The sequence below is a fragment of the Tyto alba genome, unplaced genomic scaffold, assembly GCF_018691265.1.
Source record: "Tyto alba isolate M040663 unplaced genomic scaffold, T.alba_DEE_v4.0 Super-Scaffold_13, whole genome shotgun sequence".
NCBI classification, from domain to species: Eukaryota; Metazoa; Chordata; class Aves; order Strigiformes; family Tytonidae; genus Tyto; species Tyto alba.
The window spans coordinates 1,036,179-1,056,633 of record NW_024881275.1 but is presented as its reverse complement, the minus strand read 5'-3'; the positions used below and the strand labels follow the sequence as shown (position 1 = coordinate 1,056,633).

At 41.4% G+C, this 20,455-nt stretch overlaps 1 protein-coding gene across 1 annotated transcript in view; it reads right to left on the bottom strand.

The window, feature by feature from the left end:
- Positions 1–4,537: 4,537 nt before the first annotated feature.
- ELL2 (elongation factor for RNA polymerase II 2) overlaps positions 4,538–20,455 on the bottom strand; it is a 31,516-nt gene continuing 15,598 nt past the window's right edge. Inside the window, exons 5-12 of the mRNA XM_042787983.1 lie at positions 17,399–17,658; positions 14,552–14,676; positions 14,323–14,410; positions 12,454–13,015; positions 10,052–10,121; positions 6,443–6,614; positions 5,493–5,537; positions 4,538–5,362 (exon numbers count right to left, since the gene is read on the bottom strand). Coding sequence (XP_042643917.1) covers positions 5,216–5,362; positions 5,493–5,537; positions 6,443–6,614; positions 10,052–10,121; positions 12,454–13,015; positions 14,323–14,410; positions 14,552–14,676; positions 17,399–17,658 — 1,469 coding nt within the window. The 3' untranslated portion in view covers positions 4,538–5,215. The remainder of the gene's footprint in view (positions 5,363–5,492; positions 5,538–6,442; positions 6,615–10,051; positions 10,122–12,453; positions 13,016–14,322; positions 14,411–14,551; positions 14,677–17,398; positions 17,659–20,455) is intronic.

The following is a 20,455-nucleotide window of genomic DNA, read 5'->3' as shown; positions in this document are numbered from 1 at the left end:
TGAGGAGGGTCCTGCGACCTGCTCCGTGGCTGCAAAACCACCCCGTGCACCCCCAGAGCTCTCCTTGCTGGCAGCAGGTAGGGACCACCCCGTTCGTCGGAGCAGCATCACCCCCAGCGCTAAACGCTGCGATGCTCAAACGCTGTTTTGCACCACAGCTGGTCCCAGATGTGGGGCGGTGGGGGGCAGAGGAGAGGGGACAGCCTCCTGGTGATGCCAACCCCCCCTCACCTCCCCACAGGGACACTCTGCCCTGCCCCAGTCCTGGGGACCCCCAGCTACTACTGGGCATCAGCAGAGTTTGAAAGTCTGAAGAGTTTAACCATTAAAAAAAAAAAAAAAAAAACAAAACAAACCAAAAAACCCCTAAGCTCTTGATCACAGCTGTATCTTGCGGTGCTGTTCCCAGATAACAGCTTCACATTGTCTTCAGGTTTCATTTTCAACCAGGCTTTAGAGGAAATACTCATGGGGATGCCCTCGGCACCTGAGGAGATGATGCAAGCCCACCCATGCATCTCAGTGGAAATGTCCAGCTGGCCACCAAGTCAGTGAAAAAGGAGGAGCAGGGATGTTTCCTCCGGGATGTGTGACCAGCACCGAGCTGGGCAGCCGGGTCACAGCCCCCGTCCTGCTCCCAGCCCTCTGCTTTGTCAAAATGAAAAAAAATGAGCATTTCTATACCCGTCCAACATCAGACTTTGGATACAGCTTTCAGGAGAATGAAAACTTGCTCCAGGACTAGGTCTGAAGTAGAAAACTGTATAGAAATATACATGCAATAGGAGCACGGGGAGTTCAGGAGAGGAAGGGGTTAGCTCCAAGCTGCACAGAGCCTACTGAGCTTACAAAATTAGTTTTACCAGGGTTGTACAGCAGCTTCCCACCTTTCAGGCAACTATGACTTACTGGATTGGTGACTTTTTCACTGAAAACATTAGAAGTGTTTTCTGGTTTAGGGTTTTGAAGGCTGGTGATTTTTTTTTTATTCTTTGGGGCAGGGGTGTTTTGTTTCTGGTTTGTTTTTTAGGGATCTGGATCAAAACGACTGCCAGAAAACACACGGGCTTTTGAAGCTTGTGGAGATCACACCTCCTAAAGGCAGTTTATGGGCACAGTGAAATGTCAACCAGAATAAGGATATCTGCTTGTAAAACCTTTCTCCAGCCACCAGTTTCATATTTATAACCAACAATTAGCTGCTGGGGGTGATGCAACCCTCTTGTACCCGCAGTTAGTGAGGAACAGATAAGCAATATCTGCTGAAGAGGAAGGGCTGGGGATTCAGCAAACAGCCAGGTCTGGGAGAGCAAGGCTGGCTTCCTCCCCTGGGTGGTGGTGCACATTTCAGGGGGGGGAAAAAAAACCCCTGGCCTATGACAGTTTCCCAGATGCTTCAATTTGCTGGTTATGGAAGTGTTTTGCCAGGACTGTGCTTTGTGACGAAGGGCAGGGAGGAGCCTGTAGCTTGGAGGAGTGAACAAAACAAGAAACACAATTTAGCACGTGAACATGTTGCTGGTTTAGGTTAGCGATTGGTCCCAGCAGCAGACAAGGAACACGGGTCATCTGCCAGCACTGGGAAGGGAAGTGAAAGAGGCAGGATGTTAAACTCGAGGCAGAAAGAGGGAGGGCAGTTAGAAACAGGACAACCTGAAGGGGAAAAAAAAAAAAAACAAAAAAAAACCCCAAAAAAACAACAAAACAAAAAAACAAGACAAAACAAATAAACAACAAAAAAAAACCAAACAAAAAAACAAAACAAAACAAAAAAAAACCCAAACAAAAAACCCAACCAAACAAAACTAAACCTTCATGGGTTTGCTTCCAGCGCTGACTGAAGCAGCACGCTCGCGCGAGCGGGCCGGAACACTGCTTCACTGCAGAGACACCCCCAGACAGGGAAAGACCACAGCAACAAGACTGTAAATTTAACAATTTATTGAACTTGAAATGATGTAGCACAGAGGGGCAACAATGGCTCAAGTGTTCATTAACGAAACGCCCCAGAATGTTTCACATACAGTCTTAATACAGCTTATACAGAGACAACTGGAAAAGTTGTAAAACACTCTCGAAGTAAGAAAGGGGGATTCACAGCCCTGTTTTAAGCCTTCATGTTCCCAAATATTGTCCTCCCTTGAACAACTTCATATCCTTCACGGCCCCAAAAAAAGGTTTATGTCCTTGGTGGCCACATCCCTCCCCCATCAAGTACAGAAGCAAATAACAGTAAACTTACGAGGAGAACTATACTTCAAAGTAGCCACAAGTCTTTGCATGAATCAACACATATCTAGAAAGACCGTTTGCTACATTACTACTTTTGAAAAGCTAACAAATGAATAAAGTTACAATATCGATACTTGAATTTGATTTCCGGTTAAAACCTGCTGAAGAAAATTGCCTCTAATACTTGTCTACATGTTTTACAAAACACTTCCAAAAGATATGAACATTAGTTTGTTGTTTTTTTATGACAAGGAGAACTGAAGACTTAAAAGTAGTCAAGTGAACTCCAAGTTTAGAGTGTATATAGGATTTTATTTAAAAAAAAAAAAAAAAAGAGAAAAAGAATTACTTTGGGCACAGTTTTTTGCCCTCAAACCCCAACAGGTTGGAAACCATTCTTAACCTATGGTTTGTTTTTTTTTTTTTTTTTCAGTCAACTGTAAAGGGCTATTACCTCCCTTTCAACCATATATGTTTTTATAAACTGAAGTGAGATTCACAGCTTCCACGAAGGAGATGTGCAAAGTTGCCCCTTCTCTGCATCAGTCATTTGCTTCAGATTTGTAGTAGTGTATATCCCCATCCAAGTTGCCACCACGGGCAACGTTTGTTTCTCTGAGTGAGCAGGCCAGTTTCACAGGAAAGGCAACAAATACAGTCAGACACAAATACAGCCCCTACTTCAACGGGCTCTCAAACCTTTGCTGAACAGGAACGTCAACTCCAGGGAAACGAGAGATATGTGCATTTACAGCACTATTTTGCAGCACGCAGGCTGCCTGGCACGCTCGCAAGGCTTCAGAAACGCTCAACGCAAGTGGGCAAAACCTTAAATTAAAGGCCTTTACAGTAGCTGGTCAGGTCTGATGATGACACGCAGTGCTGGGCGGCTAACCTCGAGCTGCAACGGGTACGCAGCCTGTAAACAGCAAAACGCGGCGGGCAAAAGAATTAAATTAGCTGTTATTTAATAACAGGGGCCTCAGTTATGCGGTGGTAGCCCGGCAGGTGGTCTCACAGCACGTCGGGACGGCTGCGGCAGGACCGGGTGTCCCCCCCCCCCCCGTGTCGGTTAACCTGAGATCCGGGCACGCGGTTGAAGAGCAACAGCACCGCCAGAACACGGGTCCCAGCACCGGGAGCCTTCACGCTCGTTCCAACCTGAGCAGCCGCCCCCGTTTCTGGGTTGAAATGAAAGCCGCGCCGCCGCGTGAACCGGGGCGAGTTCGTGGTGGGTCTGCCCCTGCACTCGCGCCGGGGCGGCCGCTCAGGACCGACCCCAGACCCAGACAAACGGGCCCCTTAACGGCGGGCGACAAACCCTTCCCTCGTTTCGCCCTTTGAAACGCGGAGGAGTCGAAACAGCCGCGCCAATCCAAGGGGCCCAAAGTCAACCTGGCTTCCGCCGGGCAACACCGATACAGCCTTGTCGTGCAACAGAAAAGGAGGGCGCCTTGCCCGCGCTCCCACCCTCACGAACGCAACGTCTACTGAATGCACGGATTTAAGGCAAAAATTACATCGCTCCCGTTTACCCCAAAGCATGTTTTCTGCGAGGCAAGCACTTTCCGGCTTACAGTGGTAATGCAACGGGGTTCTTCTGATGCTGCAGATAAAGTCTATCAGCAATACTACCGAAATTTTGGCAGAAATTCCAAAATCGGATTTGTAAACATAATGCTTCCCTTTTCAGTTGCCAGTATGTTGGAAAATACACACAGTACGAAACACAAAGATTTTGCTCCATTTGACCAAGTAACCTGCGTTTTCATGTGACAAAGTAAGCAATGGTTTACATCAAAACAAACAAAAGACCTGCATGAAATAAAAGCTTGTGCTGTTTGGTGATCACAGTATTTTATAATTAAATACATCTGTTCTTTGTTATATTCCTGGCACCCAGGACAAAAATCTTTAAATATATATTTCATGTAGGCAATAGCTTCTTTGCATATCTCTCTTCAAAAAAATACTTTATAGTGCTATATAAATAAGTGACCTACATGTTTAATTTTATAATCTTGCCCAAAAACTATATATCTGTTTCAATTTTGTAAAGTATCAATTTCCCCAGTATTATTAAAGCTGACAATCTATTGAAATGGAAATGCTCTCGTCTTCCACAACAGAAGTGGCAATTTTGTAGGAAAAACCTACGGCAACACTTATCAGTTGTTTTAACCTGAGCATTTGGCCTACTTAAGAGTAGCAGCTTTTTGTTTGGTTTGTTTGGTTTTGGTTTTTTTTTTTTTTTGTTTTTTTTTTTTTTTTTTGTTTTGTTTTTTTTTGTTTTTTTTTTTTTTTTTTTGTTTTTTTTCTCTCCCCACCACACATGCTCACACCCACACATCCTTGCACACGTACAGTACAAACACATACTCCCAGCCACTGACAGGCCACATAGTGCTTCCCAGGTGCTTCAGCAAAGGAGGAAGCAGTGCAGCTAATAATTTAACTCCACTAAATATACATAACCAAACACCTTAAGGCAACCACTGAAATGGGAGGTTTAAGTTGCAGGGGTGAGTTTCTTTTGTAACAAAACGTGCCATATACAGCACATATACATGCCTCTTTAAACCTCCAAAACAATGTGATTTTTTTTTTTTTTTTTGTGCAAATTTCTAAACCTTCTACCATTTAAGGCAAAGAGTTTGTATTAATAAGAAAAGTCAGAAAACAGTTTATCCAAAGGCATTTCGCTTTGCTACAATATTTTCTTAATATGTGCGCAACTTCGTAGTAGAGGTACCGGATCCCGAGTATCTACTAACAAACAATATTATTTAAACGAACAAACGTAACTCTCAAAGAAATGAAGGGACTTGAAGAAAGCAGCTTCAAATATTCATATAAGCAACATCAACAACAACAAAAGTAGTTAAATCTGCTAATACTGAAACTTCTGTAATGTAAAAGGTCAATACTAACTTTTAGAATCTTAGAGGAAATAATCTTAAGTTTTAAATAAGTAGGCTTTGGTTCATTCACATGTCCTGGTCAAAGCAGGAGAGTAGTGCTGTAACTTGGCTTGTTGTTCGTCAAATTCCCCTATTAGTCTCTTAATGTGGGACAGCTTGCTGTGGAGGTACTTGCATCTACACTTCTGTTCAAAGTAGCTGGGTCTAGCCTGTAAAGCGAAGACAGAAAGAAAACTATGGCGTGAAAACTCTTCTGCAGAGTTTAATATTTCACGTCCTTTGCTCACTTGAGTGAGTCTCAATGATTACTATTTCTGACCAATCTGGTGTTACACATACCTCTTTTAACTTTTGATACTCTTCTAAGACTTCCCCACAAAGCATCTTCAAGAAAAAAAACAAACATGAAGACAACATGAAGCACGTTTCACTACCACCAGAAAATGCAGAAATAGACCTCAAACCCCCCATATATCACCCAAGATCTGCAATAAACCTGTAAATAGGAAACAAATGGAGCACGTGTTTGAAGAGTCCTTTCGACAAATCACTCAAGCTCCTGCGTCTTCACAGACAGCTCAAATAGGTGGAGTCTGAGGGCTGAACAACTTTTTGCATGGTTTTGTCAAGCTTCAAAAATCAGAGCTAGCCCACGCAGGGCCAGAACCTGCCTGCAAATTATGCATGTTTCACTTTGATTGAGTAGTACCAGGGATTTTAAAATACTCCTGCTCACAAATACATTTGCAATCTGGCCAAAAACTAAATAAAAACCGACCAAAAATCCTCAGCGTGCCCACAGAATTAAAGAATTCTGGTACTGAACATGCGGAATTTGTATGTCCAAATCAGAGAAGCCTAGGCCAGAAGAATATCAGGTTTTTAACACCCTTCTCTGCTAAAATCACAGCTAGGATCAGCCACCTGGAAGATGAGTGAATTGTGGCTGTAGGTTTAGCTAGCTGTATGAAATCACGGGAAATAGAGGGTCAGGAAAGCTTTGGGATTATGCCTGCTGACTTCCATGAGCTTCTCCCTGCTCCATGTAAGAGCATCCCTCACCTCACCAGGGTGCTGGGGTGGCCAGCAAAGCCTGAGCCAGCCTGGCAATTCCAGCTCTGAGACCGGTTGCTCCGTCTCAGACATTGAGCCTGGCAAGTCTTTTAGAACCACGTCCATATAATTTAACAGATAAACATACTGAAAAGTTCTGCCTGTGCTGAAAATGTGGACTTTTAGAAGGGATAAGAGGGAGATGAAACAGCCTCCTCAGTTTTATCCTTCCTTACCTGATATTCTTTGGACCCTGGAGGGAGAAGCTGCCGTTGTGCATCAAGACTCACAAATTTCTGGCTGATACTCTCCATGTGAGCATACAAGTTCCTGTATTCATCATACTCTGCAGTGAAGTCATCCTTGTATCTCTGGCGCTGCTCGTATGAGACTATAGTGGTGTATTTTCTAATGGAAGAATAAGCACACGTGCAATTCTACACCAAAGGCACAGTGACTATCAAGTACAGACGCCCAGGCTTTAAGTCAATGAGCTATGTGACTGACTGCTGCTACAAGCAAGCACACGTGCTCCAGGAGAATGTATTCAGGTAATTACAGAAATCTACTGTATTTCTGTGACAGTTATTTGCTAATATTTTACTTGTTAGAGCTCTTATTCAGAAGGTGCACAAAAAAATTGTAGCATACTTAGAAAACTTAAGCAATCATTCAAATATAGGAGGACTAAGGACTAATAAATGCATCAGTTTCAGTGAGAGAAGAGAAACTGCTAGATCATAATGTCTTTATATGAAAGAATAGGTTTTAATTAGGTTATATTTACTTTTGAAAATTCACTTTCATTACATTTTTGGAAGGGACTGCATTTATGGGGTTGGATGCAGTTGGGTTTTTGGCAACATTGGTGCCTATCTAACATCAAACCATAGTTAACGATAAGGATTTATTATTTTAGTGTATGCCAGTCCCATTGCCATCCATTCACCTGAGGCACCTGCAATACAGCAACAGAAACAAACTGCAGAGAAATGTGAAACAACAACAAAAAAAAAACAAACCAAAAACACCACAAAACAAAACAAAACCAAACACGTCACCTCCTGAGGAGGGCAAACCCCTTAAATACTTAAAGCCACCAATGCGATTGAAACTTTCGTCATTCCCCTCTACCTCAAATCAACATGAGCGGGTTTAATAAGCTCATTATGCAAATCCAAGATGAAGAGGCAATGCGAATAACAGATACTATTTCCCACCACTACCACACCAGTACTTCTGGCCCCCCTAGCCTAAAGACCTGGCTCTTCGTGGATGACACAGGCACCTCCACACAGGGACAAACCCTTCAAACCACCCTCAGATTAATTTTAACGAGCAGCGAAAATTTAACAAGTTGAAGGTCTGTACCAACACAGACGACAACTTTTGTCGGTGATGTAACCGAGGCACCTGATCAGTGCTAGATGTTTTTTAAAAGAAAACTACAAACGCCCTTCAACATTTTGGGAGGTACCTGTGAAGCAATAGTGTGGGATACTGGCTTATGCCCAGTTAAATCCCACAGCAAGAGTCCTATAGCACAGGGCAAGAGCCCAGCCAAGCGCTCGCAATGTAAGTGTGTGGAGGGGGAAGAAATGAGAGTAGAAGTGGGGAGAAATGTGAATCCGTTTTGTTTTTCTAGCTTTTTCTTCAACTTGGCTTAAGAAGCTTGGGTTCCTTTACTCCCGTAATCTTTGTACTCAGATAGAAAGTATTTTTATGCTGAAGCTGTGATTATAGTGATGAATTATGTAGCACTTAGACAGGAAGAGAATCTGCAATAAACTACCAAAGTCCTTTAAACTGCATCAAATTGCAGGTGCTCTCATGTTTCAATCTTTCTGCAACGATCAGGCAGATGTCTGAAACAGTGCAACCTAATTTTTTTCCAGGACACCGTGGCCAGCAGATTATCTGTGAGATTGCTCCAGATGTTGCTCCTTTCACAAGGAATTCTTCACTAAAAGTTTTTAGACCTAATCAGAACTAAACCGATCTCATGAAATCTTGCATGAAGGCTTTTTTCTTTTGGCGCTTTTTTTTTATTTTTTAATTACAAAAAAACAAAAACATAAAAACAAAACAACTTTTAACAATGGCTATTGGCATCCAACTAATATTAGATTACATCAAGTAACCATATCCCTTACTCCTCAGTACCATTGCCCTCAACTGATTGGGAAGCAGACAGCAAAGAGCTGAATCTGTCCATTTTCACCGAGCAGTCTGGGAATTAAAGGTAGGTTTGAGTTCCCAGCCTAACACATGAAGCACTAAACTGCTTCCCTGCGGGGCCAGACTTATTTCCAGTCTTTCCACGGAGCACCACTTACTGTATTAAGCGTGACACAGGGCACCACCACGCCGTGTGCTTTATCGCAGGCAGAAGATGCACCAAAGCCCCAGTGCAACGGGGAGGCCTGACCTCCCTTGCTGACGTGACTCCTCTGACAAGCAGCTGGTGGACCTGGGGATTTGCAGCCTTCTGACAGACAGCCCCCGCACTGCCAGCACGACAAGGGGGCTCAGCACCACGGCTGCGGCTGACGCTGCGCAACTGCACTGCCAGGAAGGGTCAGGCTCCTCCTGGCTCTACCTGTCGCGGTGCTTAATCCATCTCTGAGCTCTGAAAGCCCATCAAAGCCCTCGAACTCATCCTTCCGACTGAGGGGAGAGCTTTAGATGGATCCCCACTGTGCCCATTCCCACACCAAAAAAAGGATTTCATTAGAAACTCAGGTCGCACTGACCAAGTTACTCCCGTTATTCCACTGCAGCCTCCTTCAACTTTCAGATTTTTCAAAAAAGGCCACCAATAAAACAGTGGGGAAAAAAGCCCAGACATGGGGCATTTGCAGAAGCTATTTCTCTGGTTTGCAACAGTAAAGAAAAGTCCTCCTGATAGAAGAGTTCTAATATTCTAAAACAGTATTTAGGCAACCAAATTATTCTGTTACTAGAGCTACTGCATTTTAAAACAATTTCTTTAATGCTTGTCATGGATGAAAAACTTTACATAGCAGGTAAATTTTAAATTTTGGGAACGTTAATCTCGTATGTGACACTTGTTAAGGAGCTAAAATTAAGCTTACTGGGAAGCTCCTCCATGATTTTATGGACTGCAGTACAGCAGTCATTGTAGGTATATAACATTTCACATGCAAGTTTAATGCATTTTTATCTAGCTTTGTAGTCAAAATTAAGCACCTAAAATTTAAAATCTGAATTGAGGTTTTTCTATTTTCTCTAGCTCTTTGGTCTGCAATTTTAAGGTGAAATTGGATATTTCGCTGTAGCTTCATGTTAGTGCCCATTTTACATCAAAGCTTTAGAAATAACTCTGAGGGCTAACTCCTGTTAGGTCATATATGAGCTTTGTACGTCCAGACTTTAAAGTCTGCTATCTTCCTTCCCCACTTTCCACCTTAGATGCATTAAGCAGTGAAAACACAGGAAAGATGTTCAAATTTATGTATTCAGTATTTCAGTATTCAGCTTCCCTCCTGTATTGACTCAGCTCTAAAAAGAAAACAGCGCGGGTTCATACTCCTTTTTATTACGGCATTCTTGAAGAATTAAATTAAACGTTCTAAGTTTTCTTCTATAATATATATATATAAAAAAAATTTCTAACACTTCTCCTCCTCCGCAATAATTAAGGTACAACCCCAGTTTAAAATCTGCAGGTACTTGATTAAGGCAGCTGGGTGACTTATATGAAATCTCATTATTCTAAAATTACATTTTGGTAAACTTTCAATTTTGTAGCTAAACAAGTTTTGATAGGTGATTTTTCAGCTGCTTCAAAGAGTGGCAAGAGAGTTAATCATTATTTTACTCACGTTAAGTAGTCCGGTGGTTCACTTGCTGATGAAAGAGAATGTGAGGAGGCAGAGAGAGTTTCTTCAAATTCTACAAAAAAAAAAGCAGAATTTTGACACTTGCGATAAACAGATTTTTAATATAGCCAAACAATACCAGCTTAATGGGCTTGAAAAAACCCTTCGGAGTTTTATTCTCACAGTAAATTACTTGGAGTAAGCTCCGTAAGTTAATAATAGGCTCACAGGGCCTCCTCCACAGTAGGCAGTGCTGGGGTTTAGAAAGAGGGCACGGCTACTTTATTCTGCAGGTTCTGGGCTACCGCAGCAGTAGCCCAAGGTCAGCTTTTCTTATTTGAAGACATGACGTGGCATCTGCACAGCAATTCAAATTACGCAGCAACAGATGTAGCTGCACAAAAGACAACAGCTTGAGATATATCTATCACTATATAGATGTATCTCCACATCCAGGTTCCAGGGAGAAATACAGTAGAAAGCTGAAGTTCTTTTCATGCCATGCTTTTATCCCTCCTTCCCTGCCAATTACAGATATCCAGAGTTAGACTTAATTTCAGCGCTCTTCTAAGCAGGAAAGTCAATAGCATTATATATGGGTTACTGGCATTCAGGCTTCAATAACCTGCAACAAAGACTCGTTCCTCATTAACATGGCAATAGTGGGTTTGAAAGTTATTTGCTCTTGTAAATTGCTCTTTTGCTCTTTTAAATGACATTATGAAAGCACAGTACGCTTAATCTCTAATCCCTCTTTTAAAAGGAATATTTCAGGAGCCTCCTATCTTTTTGCTAAATCAGAAAAATAGCTGCCATAAGGAAAAGTTAGCTAGAACAGGAAGGAACGCTCACCATTTTGGTAATCTCTCTCTGCTTATCATTTGGGGTTTTGTGGTTAAAAAAAACCACAGTCCTATATATTCTTTATTATCTTACATTGCCACTGTTTAAACACAGTATTTCTGCTAAAGCTCAGACATTCTTGATATCTGAGCTTTAAGTCATGGGGAAAAAAAAAAAGTTATCATGTGATGCACTATTCTATTCTTTTGCTTTTAATATTAGAATTATTATGTGGTACAGCAGGAGTATAAAAAGAAGTGTAAAAGTGGGAACAAAACTTGAGAGAAATGCAAACAGCAATATTAAAAGTTGTATTGTACATACTGTGACTAAACAGTTTTACTGTGAGCATTTCATTTCCAAAAATTCAAGTGCATTTGTCAGCATGGCTCAGACCATTTGAAAGGTTCAGTGTAAGCACCAACTTCAAATGTAGTACAGATTTTTCCTTCCCTAGCTGTTCAGAATTTTGTTACTGTCTTCTGGAGAAAGATGTTCATGTTTATAAATTCAAGCATGAACATTTGCAAAGAAATCCCAAGCCACGTGGACACTGTGTCGTGTGTCCAGGGTCAATGTGAAAAGACCATCTCAAAGCATCCTTATCTACAAGCACAACCACCCTGCGCAGTCCAAACATGCCTGTGGGCTGTAATACAGAACGGCTAAACACTGAAATTAGACAACACACAGATTTGACAAAGGAACTGAACCCTGCCCTAGTGTCTGTGTCTCTGTTAAGAAATCAAGTATTTTTCGTGCATTTCTGTTTAGTTTTTCAGTACTGTTTTAAGTGTGCACCATTTCTACATCTTCTGAAGCAGTAAATTCTGCAGCTAAGATGGAGTGGAGCTCACAGCACAGTTCAGACCAAAACTCCCATAAACCACATGTCAGTTCATGTGGGTTTTAGACTTTCCATGAAAAGGCAGAGGTTGATGAACCTTGTGCTGTGATACACAATGAAATAAGTTTATGTCTGATCTATGCGTTTCAGGAAACTAGCATGCAATAAACATGTGACAGGTTTTTATCGTCAGCTCACAGACTTCAAAACTTGCTGATAGAAAAAGTAGAGTAAGTTTCAGTGAACTGCCATTTTATTGGAAATCAAGCAAAAAAAAAAATCCATTCCTTGTGTTTTTCTAGCACCTAGCTCTTCCTTTTAACCAGTTTCTGCCCAACCTCAATCCATTTAAAATTTCTTTCTAATGATTTTTGTGCTGCAGAGTGACATTTCTTAAAAATGAACCTAATTTTAGATAAGGTTCCAGCAGAACAGTTTATGGGTTTTGCTGTTGCTTTTTTTTTTTTAAAAAAAAACCAACAAAACAAAACAACAAAAAAACACCCCAAAAACCCTAATAATTATAATGCAATGCAACAGCAGAAAAAAAAAAAAAGTATTGATTCTTCATGACTGTAAAGCAGGGATAATGGCAAAGCACTTAATATGTAGCAAATGAAACAACAGACAATTTGTGTTTCCAGTCCCTGGTTTTACAGGTGCCTTTCCACCAGGGTTACCCATACAGTAGCACGGAAAAACAGCGTATTAGTACCTTCATCTGAATCCAGACAGGAAGGTCTATTCAGAGTGGCTGCTGTTTCTTTTCCAAGGTCTTTCTCCTCTCCGCTCGCGCTTGCAGCGTGCTGCGTCTCGCCTTCATCCTCCGCACGCTCCTCGACCTCGTGCTGTTGGTGCAGCGCCGGATGCTTCTTGCCCGTGGACTTGCGGGACCCCCCCCACACCGCGGCAGGCCCTGGGACCCCCGAAGGAGACCGAGAGGCATGGTTTTGTCCCCGGTCTTCGGAGGACTGGCTGCCTTTCAGACTGAAGCTGTCCACCGGCCGGTTTTGTGTCCTGCACCTCTCAGCGAGGCTGGGCAAGGTGGAGCTGGCAGTTTTCGGAGGGTTGGAAGTGGGAAGGCGTGCCCTACGCATGGAGTGAGTAGAGGGAATGGAGATAGCTCCAGGGCGGGGAGGGGGCGGAGGGGCGACAGTGGTTTTCTCCCTGAAGGCAGACAAGCGGTCATGGAGCGGTGACTGGACCCCCTTGGCCAGGCGAGAGATCCTCCTCTTTTTGTTCAGGGGATCGATAAAAGAGTAAGTCAAACCCCGCTTCTGTAACAATAAAGAAAAAATAAAGTTAAAAAAAAAAAAAAAAACCAGCAGAATTAAGTTTTGCTCCCATTCTGAAAAAGGAGCATTTACGAACTGGCAAATGTTGAAAACACATCTTATCTAAAAACAGCTGTCAAACAAGGAAGTACTGCAGCTAAAAAAAACCACCACCAGTGCTAGGCATGGGTCTGCGCCACCCAGCTGAAATAAATCCAGATTCTGTGTGTGTGGAGGCAGCTGTAAAGAGGTCCCTGGGACCTGCACCATCTTCCTGCTCTGGCTGGAGGAAAGTTAGGGAGAAAACAGAGGTGTGCCCTCCCTCCCCTATAGAAACATAAATGTCAGTGGTGAAAAGACTTTCTGTACACTGCGTGCACTGAAGTGCAGTCTCAGTCACAGAAAGTATCAAGTTTTTCCTTAAAGTATTATTGCCTTCTATGCAGAGTTTTCCAAGCCTCTTCTAAAAGGGTTTGCACTGTCCTCTTGCATTGATAGGAAAAAGGACATATGCATTTTAAGTCTGAAAAGGCTGGGGGAAGGCAGAAGAAGACCTGCTGATTCAAATCTGCCTTTTCACACCTGGGCTACCTTGAATCAAAATTCCTCCAAGTGGATCACTACTGTAATTCATCTTTATTCTAGACTTTCCTAAGCTTTACATTTCAACAGTAGCATAAGGATATTTGTGCTTACTTTATGCATTATAACTACCATATCACAAAAAAACATTGAACATAAGCAACCATGTAATAAAAACATACATATCTTGTCTTTAGAAGACCGTCCCATGAACCAGGATAAACAAGCTATGTGGCAATACAAAACAGCTTAAAGTATTTAACCAGAAGGTACAGGGTTGTGTAACAATAATGGGTAACCAAGAAGCTCATCAGGCAACTTTAACCTACAGGCAAGTCTAGGCTTCTGCAAGGTCAACGTGCTATGGATGGACAGTTATGATTTAGGCCAAAGTGTCGGCTGTTCAAACACAATAGAGGTTGTCTATTGGAGATCTATGTGTATTTACAAAATACTGTGTAGATAGGAATTGTTTATTTTCCTGAATATTTTAATAAACATCCTGAAATACAGAACACTAAATTTAGCAGCCCTTAAGCTACATGACTAAGTTTTCTGCTGTCCTTGACTGTGCAACCACATTTTAAAAAAATCCAATTAGAAATAAATGCTTCAATTTTTCACGTGTTGAAGACAATATTAGTGCTTCACATCACAGGTTTTACATCAAGATAAAGCGTGATCAATCTTAATACACTGTAAATAGCGTTAAAAAAATTACAGATTACCTGAGAAGTTGATGGACTATCTTTATTAGAAGTCACAGAAGATCCCAAATGATTGGTGCTGGTGGCATCCTCAGATGGTTTTAATTTTCTGTAAGGATGACCCAACATTTCAGGTTACAAGGCAAAAATGTCTATGTCATAGTCCTTTCATGACAGGGAAGGCAGACAGTCATTTCCCAGAAAAAGTGTTTTAAATGGCAATTTTCCTTCCCCTAGAGACTGAACTTACCTAGAAAGTATTAACTCCAATGACTGTTTATCTATTTCATTGTATCCAGGCCAATCTTTTTGAATGTCTTTAAACAGATAATCCTTCAGACTGTAAGAATTATCCTTTGTATTCAGGATGGCTACCTATAGGCAGACATTTAAGAAAATAAATGTTCATTATACCTAAACGCAAATTACAGAAATAAGATTGGTACTGCAAAGCTAAATTAAAGCTGAAAACAAAATCACATACCAGTTTTCCAGATTTTTTAGATGTGAAGATCAAAGTAGCTCTCATGTAACGAGCACCAATTTTAAAAAATGCGGTCAATTTGGGATGTGGAAATTTGGAGTTAAGAGAATTCCAAAGTGCTGCAAGCATGTATGAAACGTACTTTATGAAAATCTCTCTCTGCATCATGCATCTGACGTCTTGTCTTTAATACAGCATTAGGAAACAAGACAAAACTTTATGCCAAAACTTTAAATCTTCACTGCATGAAATACACTGAGAGGTGCCTACTTGTTTATTTTTATTTCTTTTTCAGGAACTGAAAAACACTACCTGTACATACAAATTCAGATTTGTTCAACTTCAGCAGGACACCTGCTGTTCCTTTGTTTTACACAGCTATACTGTGATGGCAGAGCACAGACTGTGCCTGGAACAATGCATATTTTCCATCATCACATTAACGGCCACGGTATGTTGTCATTTGTCTTGATAAACAGAATTGCTTTTCTTTCTCAAGTGCCTAATCCACAAGAAACTACAGCTTTCTACTGAACAGTTGTATGCGATAACCTAACCAACACTAAACTACTACTTTTGGTACAAAAATGGATTATTCATCTGTCCTATTAGTTTTAAGCCATATCAAATTTTTACTGATTGGGGAAAAAAGTAACCATACTCATATCTAACAAGGTATATTTTGAAAACAGGATTTAGTGCTAAAATGGTTAAGGAAAGGTGTACAGGCCCAGATGCACTCTTCATTTTGCAGACACAGGGCTCATTGTCATGAAAGGGTCACACGCATGCCTTGCTCTATACCTCTGAAAAGAAAAAGGGGTTTCTATTTTCCTTAATACAAATACAAAGTATACTCAAAAAGGTAAAATGAGCTAGTAGAACCTTGAGATCATTGACACATAAAGTGCTGGTTTAGACTTTATCATCTGACACCTGTTCGGAGTTTCAGAGAAAACCCTGAAGGAAAAGTCTCCATTTATTCGCACAATACAAAATGCTGAACTCATCAAGACAGCACCGCCGCTTTTTGCAGCTTTGCCTATTTTTTTTCCTCCAAAACATGGTAAATACTGCAAATTCGTGTATGTGCCCATGTCTGTCTGTCCTCAGCTAAAAAAAAAAAAAAAATTAAAAGTAACAAAGGTACCCTGAAACAGTAACTCACTCGTTAAAAATCTAACTAAAGCCATATACTAAGAGAAGCAAATCCGTGCCTATTACATCTTAGCAAGTTCAGGCTGCTGATTTTAAATTTGTACCAAAAAGCCCTCATTATGGAGCTAAGAAAAATGTGAGCAAGGTTTTTCTGGGTGTAGTGCTGCTAACATGACCACTTCTGAATGCAAATCAGTATCTCGAGGTAGTTCACACCACATACAGGAAACAGACTCCAAGAAAGTCTCCTTAAACATTGCCAAGCGTAATGGAACAAGAGAAAATTTTTGCACCTTTTATCCTCTAGGGAGCTGAGCTTTTAGATTTTATAACCAACTCGAAGTATAAATTGACTACTTCAATTTGTATGTGAGAACATGGCTGTTAAATTGCGTGTCTTCAGAGTGAAAAAAAAAAAAAAAACAACCAAACTTACCATTGCACTGGGCAAACAAAGTAATAATACTTAACATATTCACGGAATGAGTTTCTAGAATTCAGTGTAAGATCAACCAAAGCTGTATAAATGTTGAATTTACCATTTTTTCCTAAATAAATAGGAAATATTCCTACTTTACATATTAATATGGGCATAATTCAGCCACAGTCTATGGATACAGGGAGTATTTAAAAAGTAAGGAGGGAGTCACTGCAACTTATGATACTTTAAGAAGCCCTTTCTGAACTGTTTTAGTAGCAAATTAGTGACACTCTCAAACACACAGCTTAGAAAGTTTTACCTGTACAACATTACAGACTTACCAATAATTTTGATGCATATGATAAAGAAATACAAGTGGAACTTAACTCAAAGGAGCACTGGAAAAACTACTGAATAAAAAAAAAGTTTCAAGTAAGATGAAGACACAGTCCACATGACAGCAAAGAAACACCATGTTCAAAATTGGACCACCACCTTTATCTTTTATGATTTGACTGGAACACCTTTCCTTGGATTGCACTTCTAACAGATCCCAAGAGAAGCCAAGGACCATTTACAGGCCACCAACCATGTCCAAATAAAATACTAACTTATGTGATTGCCAAATTTCTCTCCTCAAGCTCATCACAAAAAGTATGAAGTACTATGACAAACTATTTCACACAACTGAGAGAATGCATGGTCAGTTTCTCTCAATTAAGCAGTCCAAGTAAAAGGGAGGAAAAAATAAGACACTAGGAATAAAAAAATAAGACATTAGGAGCAAAGCTAGAAATAGTTAACTATTGCCTGTCATTCTAGCAAAACTAAAACACTCCCTAAAAATTTTTAATCTGTCTTTCCTCACATTGACTTGCAGCTTGGGGCAAAAGCTTGTTGGAAAAATTAAACAAGAAGGATTACAAAAGTTGTTGATTATTTTCTAACTTAAGCACTGAGGTAAGACAGCTCAAAACTACAATTAACAGAATAGCAGGAGGGGAAAATCGCTGGCCCAAACTCCATGATCTCACCTGCTGAAGGATCATTCCAAGGCAGTCCTTGTCCTTTTGGTTGACACCATCTTTCTGCAAGCGAGTGAGTAGCTCTGGTTTCTTGTAACTCTTCAGTGCCAGTAAGTGAATCACCCGGTCCCTGTACGGCCGCTGAGTAACAGCACTCTGTGTGTGAACCCTCCGTACTGTGCTTGCAGGGTTCATGGGCATAGATCTCTTCCTCACAGGCACAGGATCTGGAACGTTTTGTGGTACTCTTCTGACCTGTGCTTTTCTTCCTACAGTAAGGGTAAAAGACAAAAAAAAAAAAAAAAAAAGTGACATGGGAGGTTGGCAGAAGACAAGGAAGTTGATTTAAAAGAATTTACCAAGACAGAAAAACTCTAAAAACTGTAGTTAGTTAGCATTTCAAATCTGCAATAATACAGGTAATGAAGATGCTTCAAGGCATTAATGAAGAAATACTCAATATTAAAAAAAGCTGGTGAGTGATTGATACTGGTAGGAAGACTTTACTGATTACTTATATAGATGGTTCTTTTATTATTTTTCCAGTTTATAAGCTCAAGCACTGAATACCCAAAATCAGGCATTTTTTAAAGAAGTGTACTCTAAAGTGTGATGCAATGGTCTTCCATATGACTAAAAGATTCTCCATTAATGCCTAGGGAGACCAAGGCTACACACTGAATCACATCACTGCTTAAAGAAACTACCAACACTTGGTGTTAATCACTTTTGAGTTACCATAAGTTACACCACATTTTAAGCTGAAATAAACGCTCCCCTCTCACTAAATAACCCCAGGCTTGTCAGAAACAATACGCCAAAAATTTAACAATTCTTGGGACCAGGGCTAGAGAAGTTTTAAAGCATGGTCTGCACAGCATTTTGGTTCAAACTCCATAAAAAATATGTGTTTCTCAACTGGAGAAACAATGCAAGTGTTTGCAAGCAATGCATCCACATTAAAAATAACACTACCCAACACGAATCTCAGTTTTCCAGAAGAAGACTCGAACTTCTCTACTCTGTGTTTTTAAATAGGATTTGCTATCAGGCGGGGGGGGGGGGGAAGATTTATCAGAATATAACAAAAAAATCATTGTAGTAAATACTGTTTGCAATCCAACAAAGAATGTGACACAGACCAGGCATTTTTTCTGAAACCAAAACCTCATGTTTAGTACATGAGGAAGACTTAATGGGTATGGGTGAGAAAATCTGGAGCTTGGTCTCTTGGATCAGACACACAGAGACTGAGCCGTGCTTATAATACTGCTTGTCCTCGGGAATGTCAGAAATTTGTTTCTATTTTACAGTGGAGGCCAAACCTTTATAACCTTCCCACCTTGAATATTCCCTGGACTTTGCCCTTCTGTTTTTTTGAGAACAAACCTAATCACGCAAACACACACATTTACACTTTTAGAACAGTATGAACTCACCAGCTGTTTATTGAACGCATTACAAACGTTTTGACAAGTTAAATTCAGTGCAGATACACAAACCTCTGGCACAGCCCATGCGTAAGCAGCATTTAAACAAAACACCTCAAAGTCATGTCTCTGAATCACTTAAAAAAAAAAAGGTAACTGAAAACATAACCAAGCATTAACATGATTGGCAACCGCAGTTCCTAATTTGTGCTGCACGAAGCACGGTGCAAAGTCACCCCTGTACCCTGCCAGCAGCTAGACCTGTCCCACCTGGCCTTCCTCAACGCCAGTCTGAAACAGAAGGACCCCCAGATACCATAACTGTCCTACTGCCCATCTTCAGACCCCATTCATTTACTGCTACATACTCGCTTAAGATCCCTTTAAACCACCAACAGGCGTCACGCAGATCATTCACATGTAAACTCGAACTTCCCCAGCGAGAAGTTCTGAAATACATGAAAGTGGCTCCCCCCACGCCGCTGCTAAAGAACAGTTTGGACAGCACAGGAGCAGCACTCCCAGTCCCGTGCCCTGGTGTCAACCCGCGCCGAGCTCCCTTAGCATCAAGGCCACACACACCTAGCTCTGTATCTGCAAAAAAAAAAGCCGTGGTGACGCTGGCTTAAAATGCCCTGCAGTATGTTGAGGCAGAGCAAGCGCTGCAGCGTCGCTGTCAGGGGCACCGGGGCGGGCGGAGGGCTGCAGCCACAGCCGAGGGAGAGCCTGTTGCACTTAATGAAGGTGGAGGTACCTGGTTTAGCTCGCTGCTGTGGGCAGGACCGCCGCTGCCTATACCAGCCACTGCCCATAAGGTGGGTGCTCGCCTCACATCTATCTGCAGCTGGCCCTGGGCTCCTCGGGGAAACGGTACTCACAGCTGCTGAATAATGGACCGTACCACCTAAACTCGTTTTGCTTTGTGGAAAATGAGGAAATCCATGGGAAGATGCCACCGTTACCTTACTTTAACTTTAAAAAAAAAAAAACAAACACCCAAACACAAATGAAAAAAAAAAAAAAAAAAAAACAAAACCCAAAGACAACCCCCCCCAAAGACAAAGAAACCAACCCCCCCAAAGACAAACAACCCCCCCAACAACCCTCCCCAAAGACAAACCCCCCCAAAGACAAACAAACCCCCCCCAAAGACAAACAAACCCCCCAAAGACAAACAACCCCCCCAAAGACAAACAAACAACCCCCCCCAAAGACAAACAAACAACCCCCCCAAAGACAAACAAACCCCCCCAAAGACAAACAAACCAACCTCCCCAAAGACAAACAAACCCCCTAACGACAAACAAACCCCCTAACGACAAACAAACCCCCTAACGACAAACAAACCCCCTAACGACAAACAAACAAAACCCCCCCAAAGACAAACAAACCCCCCTAAAGACAAATAACCCTCCCCAACGACAAACAAACCCCCCCAAAGACAAACAACCCCCCCAAAGACAAACAAAACACCCCCAAAGACAAACAAACAAAACACCCCCAAAGACAAACAAAATAACCCCAAAGACAAACAAACAAAAAAAATAGAAACAAAGAAACAAAAAAGAAAGAAAAACAAGCAAAAAACCATAAACCGAACACCCCCAAAACCAACACCACCAAAAAAAAAACCCAA